Source organism: Pyxicephalus adspersus, chromosome 12 (genome assembly GCF_032062135.1).
Source record: "Pyxicephalus adspersus chromosome 12, UCB_Pads_2.0, whole genome shotgun sequence".
In the NCBI taxonomy this organism is placed as follows: Eukaryota; Metazoa; Chordata; class Amphibia; order Anura; family Pyxicephalidae; genus Pyxicephalus; species Pyxicephalus adspersus.
This window is the reverse complement of record NC_092869.1, coordinates 45988738-45998163: the sequence shown is the minus strand read 5'-3', so window position 1 is coordinate 45998163 and position 9426 is coordinate 45988738. Positions and strand designations below refer to the sequence as shown.

General features: G+C 39.3%; 1 protein-coding gene across 1 annotated transcript in view; it reads left to right on the top strand.

Moving 5' to 3' along the window:
- The window catches only part of FBLN5 (fibulin 5), a 44350-nt gene extending 35077 nt beyond the window's left edge, over positions 1–9273 (top strand). Inside the window, exons 9-13 of the mRNA XM_072428199.1 lie at positions 272–391; positions 588–710; positions 1534–1660; positions 2483–2678; positions 7738–9273. Coding sequence (XP_072284300.1) covers positions 272–391; positions 588–710; positions 1534–1660; positions 2483–2678; positions 7738–7899 — 728 coding nt within the window. The 3' untranslated portion in view covers positions 7900–9273. The remainder of the gene's footprint in view (positions 1–271; positions 392–587; positions 711–1533; positions 1661–2482; positions 2679–7737) is intronic.
- The last annotated feature ends 153 nt before the right edge of the window (positions 9274–9426 follow it).

Genomic DNA, 9426 nt, shown 5'->3' with positions numbered 1-9426 from the left:
CGGTCTCTAGTGATTGGATAGGCTGCATTCCCAGTGATGTCACTGGTCTGTAGTGATTGGATAGGCTGCATTCCCAGTGTCGTCACTGGTCTCTAGTGATTGGATAGGCTGCATTCTCAGTGATGTCACTGGTCTCTAGTGATTGGATAGGCTGCATTCTCAGTGATGTCACTGGTCTCTAGTGATTGGATAGGTTGCATTTTTAGTAATGTTACCAGTCTCTAATTAAAAGAAAGACTGCATTCTCAGTCATGTCCCTTTTTTTCCCCAGACATTGATGAATGTACCACACAGAATCCATGTGTCCAAAACTGCGTAAACACATATGGTTCATATTTGTGTCGTTGTGAGCCAGGCTATGAGCTGGATGAAGACGGCATCAACTGCACTGGTAAATCTGTTCCAGTACAACTATTAAAAGCTCCCAAGTGTACTGCCTCCCATACACAATAAAACTCTACTTCATTTCCATATGTCGTAGAAGGGCCCAGGCTTTGTGTCTACAGGTGTCCCCGCATTCACCTTTCTGCCCATTAGATCTGATCATTAGCTGTGATTGTGGAAAAGATCTCTTCCCTATATTTCAGATATGGATGAATGCAGCGTTTCGGAATTCCTTTGTCAGGACCAGTGCGTCAATGAGCCCGGATCATACTACTGCAGCTGTCCGAGTGGCTACGTTCTCCTTGATGACAGCCGAACATGTCAGGGTAAGTGACTGGAGCCACAGACGATGTCGCAGCAAGTAAAATATTGAAAGCATTGTTATAGATATATAAAGTGTACAGTCCTATATCTTGTGTAATGGGGATAGTGTAATATTTCATTGCTCCCCTATTGTTCACAGATTTCTAATAATCCCTGGATAGCAGCTGTAAAAAATACGTGAATTACATTTTCTTATTTTAGTATACCTCATCTCATTGGCTAGAATACTTTGTTTCGGAAAGGTCTGGGCCCTATCCAATAGCAAAAAGAAAAATACTTCCAGTTCATTAGTAAAGGAAAAATTGTGACATTGTATCCAGAAAGACATTGCAAATTATGATTCTTATTCTGGGTTTTTGCAGCTGCTTTCTAGTGATTGGGGACAGAATTGATGAATATGTGGTAATACATTTATTTCTGCTTTGGAAATGAAGCTTTGATTTTATGACGATTTTCCATAATCTCTAAGTGTAGTGTTGCTGGCTTCAAAAGTAGTTACTGCTTCATATAAAAACCAATCCAATCTGCCTGAAAATTGCATTTCCTCATTGATTTAAGGCAGGACTGGCCACCTTGACGGGAATCCTTTGTCTTTGGGGGCTTGTCTTACACATTGATAACAGATGATGGCTAGACCAAAAAATATCCACACCCCTCCCTAAACCTTGCAGATTGAAATGGCAGCCAACCATCAGATCCAAATCAAATCTTTATCTACCTTTAAAATCCTTGTCTATTTTATTTTAAACCAGAAGTAACAACCTAAACATTGTGTGCAAAAATGTCCTCTTGTTTTGTGATTTGTAAATATCTGATGTTTTCCAGATGTTGATGAATGTGACACACGGAACAATACCTGTACTGCTCAACAGTCGTGCTTCAACATCCCTGGAACCTACAAGTGTTTAGATCCCATGCGATGTGAGGAGCCGTACATCCAGATAAATGACAAGTGAGTACAGGGAACATGTTGGTATTGAGATGATCTGAAGTTAAGCATTGCAGGCCTAGGAAAGAATACTCCCAGTGACCCTGTAAAGAGTTGCAGTATGGCTGCACGCAGGAAATTATTTATACTTAATGTAAAATAATCTGAGTCTTCTGTAAAGCATTTTTGGGTTCAGAAAACCAGAGTTTAAAGACTTAAAACAATCTTTATTCAATTATGCATCAGTTCTTTACAAGGTTTAACCATCATATTGGATAAGAGTACTCATGTCATGTTCATACGTTTAACATTGTGGTTCAAAAATCTTAAAGCAATGACCCAATTCGCCATTTGGCTTCTTCAAAGGATAGCGAGATACATAATTATTTCTATAATACTGTAGATGGAAGAGAACAAGGGACCCACATGTTCTAGTGATAATAACAGGGCTTTTTAGAGGGTACTTAAATATATCAGTAGGGGGGTTTTCTTCCAATGAATCTTGAAAGATGTTTTTGAGAACAACGTATTAGTGGTTGTAATAAAGTTAGCAGGTTGATAGAAGAGTGTTTGGGCTAATCAAAAAAGGCCAGTCAGAACCGATCAAAAGACAATAGTGTTCAAAAAGATATAGGCAAGTTTAAGGAGGTTACTTGTAAATTAAATCTCCCCTTATATGCTGCAAATTTGGCGGCATTGAATGGACATGGATCTTCAGGGACTTGTCAACCAATATAATAGATAAGATTGGTAGCTCGGTTATTATTTTCCCTTGTTGGCTGGAATTAAGTGCTACAGAACAAACCATAAAACAATATTCCTTTAACTTGCTTGTCTTGCTTCTAGTCGCTGTATGTGTCCAGTGGAGAACCCCACCTGCAGGGATCAGCCTTTCACCATCGTCCACAGACACATGGATATCTTCTCCAACAGCCGGGTTCCATTAGATATCTTCCAGATGCAGGCAACCAGTCGCTATCCCGGAGTCTACTACATCTTCCAGATCAAGTCTGGAAATGAGGGAAGAGAATTCTACATGAGGGTAAGTGAAATGTAAAAAATTATACATATAAAACCTTTCCAATGTGTCTCTAAATACATGACATCATGAGCAAGAGCTCACCAATGGGACTGATTGTAATACAACTCTATTCCATCCTATAGATAGAACACTACACCCCCAATATCACGTACCTCTAGCCATAATCGCCACACAATTCTTTTTTATTGATATACACAGCACAATGCACTTTCAACATGGCCAATCATCATACAATTCTATTACACCCCATAACAGAACACTACACCCCCAAATTGGCCGACCACCAGAAACCATCGTCCTACAATTCTATTTTACCCCATACATAGAACACTACACCCCCAACTTGGCTGACCACCATCATCATACCATTCTATTACACCCCCAACATGGCCTGCCACTTGACACCATTATCATAGTTACATAGTGGGTTAGGTTGAAAAAAGACATCGGTTCATCAAGTTCAACCACTAGGGAAATAAACATATCCCAGATATAAAACTCTATAAGACATAGTTGGTCCAGAGGAAGGCAAAAAAAAACTTGGGACAATTTGCTTCAACAGGGGAAAAAATTCCTTCCTGATTCCATGAGGCAATCGGATGTTCCCTGGATCAACAGTCTATTTTATAGTTATTTTTACTTTAAAGCCTTAATACCCAGATATACTCTGTGTTTCTAGAAAAGCATCCAGCTTTTTCTTAAAGCAATCTATAGTAGTTGCTGAAACTACTTCCTGAGGGAGCCGATTCCACATTTTCACACATCTTACAGTAAAGAATCCCTTCCTTATCCAGAGCTTAAACTTCTTTTCCTCCATACGCAAAGAGCGCCCCCTTGTGCTTTGTAATGACCTTACAGTGAATAATGGGGAAGAGAGTTCTCTATATGGACCATTTATATATTTATACAGGGTGATCATATCCCCCCTTATACGTCTCTTCTCAGGGAAGAATAGATTCAGTTCAGCTAATCTCTCCTCATAGCTGAGCTCCTCCATTCCTTTTATTAGTTTAGTTGCCCTTCTCTGCACTCTCTCCAATTCCACAATATCCTTTTTGTGAACCGCTGCCTAAAACTGGACTGCATATTCCAGATGTGGTGTGACCAATGCTTTGTACAGGGGCAGGATTATGTCTCCATCTCTGCAGTCTATTCCTCTTTTATTACAGGATAGTACTTTACTAGCTTTAGATATTGCAGCTTGGCATTGCATGCAGTTATTAGGTCTATGATCTACCAGAACCCCCAGATCCTTTTCCATTTCTGACTCCCCCAATTGTATTCCCCCTGGACAGTATGAAGCATGCATGTTGTTAGCTCCCAAGTCTAGAACTTTACATTTACCTATATGTCATTTGCCATTTGGCTGCCCAACCCAACAGTACATCCGGGTCTGTACATCATACAATTCTATTACACCCCATACATAGAACACTACACCCCCAACATGACCAACCACTGGACACCATCATCATACAATTCCACTACACCCCCAACATGGCCCACCACCGGACACCATCTTCATGCAATTCTATTACACCCCATACATAGAACACTACACCCCAACCTTGGCCAAACACCCGCCACCATCATCATCCAATTCTATTACACCCCATACACAGAACACTACACCCCCAACTCGGCCAAACACCAGCCACCATCATCATCATCATCATCATCCAATTCTATTACATCCCCAACTTGGCCAGACACCATCATCATACAATTCTATTACACCCCATACATGACCAAACACTGGACATCATCATCATACAATTCCAGTACACCACCAACATGGCTGACCACTGGACACCATCATCATGCAATTCTTTTACACCCCCCACATGGCCAAACATAAGACAGAACAGAACACTACACCCCCAAAATAGCCGACCACTAGACACCATCGTCCTACAATTCTATTTTACCCCATACATAGAACACTACACCCCAAACTTGGCTGACCACCGGACATCATCATCATAGTTAGTTATTAGGTCTATGATCTACCAGAACCCCCAGATCCGTCTCCATTTCTGACTCCCCCAAATTTGTTCCCCCTGGGCAGTATGAAGCATGCATGTTGTTAGCTCCCAAGTGTATATCTTTACATTTATCTATATTAAATGTCATTTGCCACTTGGCTGCCCAATCCAACAGTACATCCAGGTCTGTACATCATACAATTCTATTACAGCCCTTACATAGAACACTACACCCCCAACATGGCTGACCACCGGACACCATCATCATGCAATTCTATTACACCCCATACATAGAACACTACATCCCAAACATGGCTGACCACCGGACACCATCATACAATTCCATTACACCCCCAACATGGCCAAACACCAGCCACCATCATCATCATCCAATTCTATTACACCCCATACATAAAACACTACACCCCCAACCTGTCTGACCACCGGACACCATCATACAATTCTATTAGACCCCATACATAGAACACTACACCCCCAACTTGGCCAAACACCAGCCACCATCATCCAGTTCTATTACACCCCATACATAGAACACTACACCCCAAACATGGCTGACCACCGGACATCATCATACAAATCCAGTATACCCCCAACAAGGCCAACCACTGGATGCCATCATCATGCAATTCTATTACACCCCATACATAGAACACTACTTCCCTAACATGACTAACAACTGGACACCATTATCATACAATTCCATTATACCTCCAACATGGCTGTCCACTGGATGCCATCATACAATTCTACTACACCCCCAACATGGCCGACCACCAGGCACCATTATTACCTATTACACGCTAATTATTTTTACTCTGAATGTCACCCCAATGCAGCTCTAAATCTTATACAGCAGAAATTGATCACTGAGCAGTGTGCAGAATGAACAGAAATACATGCACCGCATTGGATTAAACCACAAAAACAGGATAACATATAAACCTTTACCATGACCTACATTATCAGTGCACCTTTATGTAAACTTTCAAACTGTTAACACATAACTAATGAGTTTTCCATACATTCCAAGCCTTCTACATGCAGAGGAACAGTTTTTTTTATAGGTCAGTAAATAAATATTGCTTTGGACAATTTTAGCTCTGTGGTAGGTAAATCACCTGGACATTTTGTACTGTGTGTGTGTATATAGATATTTGTGTACACACAGTATGATGTATAGCCATGGGCACGAGAGTTTAGAAACCTTTGAGCCAACCACATTTTGTTTGTTTTCCGGATGGAAAGAATTTTACACAACCAATCCAGACAAAAACCATCATGGTCTCTCAATTTCTACAGATTATATTGTATAGATATTGTTTGTTTGAGTTTTAAACTGAATTTGGAATAATTCATAGTGTATATACAAACATAAATACAAATACAAATGTTTTTGGGATACTGTTTATATTTTGGTACAACTTTGCTTACTTTTATTATATCTCTATCATATAGTATTTTTTTTCCTTGCAAGGGGATCTATGGCAGCATAATTCAGTACATAAAAAAACATTCATCCTGCCTGCTAATATGAAAACTGGGTCTGCTTTATTGCCAGTATCTAGCCTTAGTGGTATAAGATTAGGGTTGGCAGAGGTCACAAATGTCACTGGGCACCATGCTCTAAAGCCATCTCTTGCCATTGTCTGCTACTGCTGCAGGTCATAGCTGCTGTATAGGGCCCTGCAAGTGTTACCCATTGGGCCCTGGAGCAAAAAAGTGTAGTGGCAGCGGCAGAGCCACTTTCCGTGCCAGGGCACTAGGAAGTGATTGGCCTCTGGGGAGGTAGAAAGGGAACACAGTGGGAAGAACAAGTCTGGACAGGAAGAGATGTCCTCTCCTCCTGTATCACTGTCTGTATTAGTCTGTCATTTGCAATCCCTATTTAATGTACAGCGCTGCGTAATATGTTGGAGCTATATAAATCCTGTTTAATAATATTGTGCGGTGCTGCAAGGACAGTAGGTAGGGGAAGCAGTGACATTTTCAAAAACTGGCATATGGCCCATGGATCTGTAGTGAACCTTCCGGTAACTTTACAATTTCCAAATATACCAATTATTCTTCTGCACGCAGAAGGACGCATTTCTTCCGTCTCCTCTGACGCCTGCAACGTTGTTACTTTGTAGTTAGAAAAAACTTTGTTCTGACTTTGTGACCTAGAATTTTATGTCATAGAAAACGTCATCCAAGATCAGGGGTTACATTTTCTTTAAGGGGTTCATTTGTCCACCTTTGTTACAGGTTTTAGATGATCTATATTATGAGATGTAGATGGTATAGTGAATAGGGGGAAAGAAAATCTCATAAGTAATTGCCAACCTCTAAATCTAATAGCTGTATATTGTAAAGTTCTGTTACTCAATCTGGATTGCTGGGTCAGTATGAACAAAAAAGGAAGGATTATGTGGCAAAATCTCTACTATTTATACAAACAAAGTAAGCTAAAAGACCATAGTTACCTTTACAGAAAACCTTCCTGTTGTGACAGGTATTTAGTGAATTCTTATAGAGATAAAATAGAGATCAGAAAAAGAGATGTCTGCTTTCGACGCGTTTCGCCCATAATCTAATCTCAGAGGAGATTATAGATGAACACAAAAAAAATCAGAATGATCCATGCAATGTAAAAAAGAAATATATCTTGGATCAGAGTATGACAATTATCATTCTAAGCGATATGTTGTATCCTAATAAACAGATCAATATATAGATAATATATCTTACCTCAAAACTGAAATATTTCAGATGCTTAAGACTTACAGGGTTTGTTCCAAAATTAAAGGAATGGACCATAGGTTCGTGGAAAGTTAATGTCCTATATGTATGTACAACAAAGGAAAAAGAACTTTACAATATGCGGTTATGTAGATGTTATATTCATGAAGGGCAGCTCCCTCCAAACCCAACATGCGTAGGGGATTCTGGCTGTCTGTATTCTTACCATTGGACTCTTGTGGTACCATAAAATCTGATTTATGACCAACCCAGAATGATGTAATGTAGATTTGTTTTTTCTATTCTAGTTGATCAATTTTCTTTCTTTCTTTCAGCAAACGGGCCCCATCAGTGCCACTCTGGTGCTTACGCGACCAATCAAAGGACCACGTGACCTGGTGTTAGACCTGGAGATGGTCTCCGTGAACACCGTGGTCAACTTCCGAGGCAGCTCCATCATCCGTTTGCGAATATTTGTATCTCCGCACTCGTTCTGAGCCAGGTCTTATTAATGTGATGACACCAACCCCCCTTTCCTGGTGCGCGGTCTTGTAGAGTTACACACCTAGAGGGCACAACAGGTGACTCCAGCTGGACCACACTACAAAATGTACATCAGAGCAACATAAAGTTATAATAAAAATCCCACCTCATGGATATTGACAAAAATAGTTGTAGAAACTTACCTGCTAATGCTCTGTATATATGGAATTCTAGTTCACATTTTTTAAAGGGTTTGTTAAATAGAATAATCTTTACTATAATTATATTATTCAAACTGTGATAAGAAACAAGGCACCTCAGGCATCTCATCCTCCCAATTGTAGGAAGCAGTAGGGGTTCCATATTATATAGAATAAGCTGCCTATAATATAAAATCAAGCTCTGTAAAGACTAGAAAAAAGGAGTGCACCAATTATATACCGACCCCCCCCCCCCCATATAGAAATTAATAGGAGTTTTCGTTTGGTTCAAGAAGTACAATTGAAAAAAAAAATATTAGTCTAACAGTTTTTATTTTATCAACCATAGATTGATGAACAACTGTTACAACAATACAATTTTTGTGTACAGAAATTTTTAAACAAAATTGTATAGCAATTGAATGTTCACTCATACAATGATTGGAGTTGCGTATTAGAGGTTCTGACGCGTTTCACAACACATGCTTCCTCAGGGAACATAGGAGAATCATGTAGGGACTCAATAGTTAATTAAACCAGGAGTAAAAAAACAAAGGGGGGAAAGAAAGAAGCAATCATGCTATATCAGCCGATTTTTTTTTACCATGGAGGTACTAGGTACAAATCCTGAAGCGTCAGAATTTTTGATTGTAGGCGAGGGCTAAGTGGGTGATGGAGATCAGTTAGCATAATTCATTATTACTCTTTAAAACAAGGACCTTGGTTCCAAATGTTTGCTTGGGCAAAGACCTAACTTGAGCATTGTGAATGTTTCACTAGAGAAAGTTTGCTGATTTCAGTCAGTCCTGTCTGAGAGGCATGCAATGAGAATCTAAAATAACTTTTTAAAGTTAGAACCTTCTTCTAATCTTCCCAAAAGAAATGTTGCCCCTGATTAGTATAATTGATCTCTCTTAGTTCAGTTTCCCAGTGCAGAGATTTCAGAATGTCTATACCCAATACATACTGTGAGCTGTATAATATATATACCAAAGATACAATATACATGGATCATGGTCTCTCTAGTTCCTTTCAAGTCTGTCGCACCAGGAAAGGGGTTTTATTTAAGCAATATACATTTTTGAATGTTTTTACTTTGTTGTTTACTTTCAAAATTGAAAATTTAAATTTTTAAAAATTGCTTTTTTTGGTGAAGAATTTCAGAAAATAAAATGTTTTGGAAATACATCTGTGTCGCACAATTATTTAAATAGCACGGAACAAAAGTGAATGTAGGAAAAATTAGTTACGGTTCTTTATCAATTTTCTGCCTAATGCAAAATTTAAAGGATCGGTAACTGTTGTGGATGTGTCTATATAAACCACCTTGAAAATTACTAA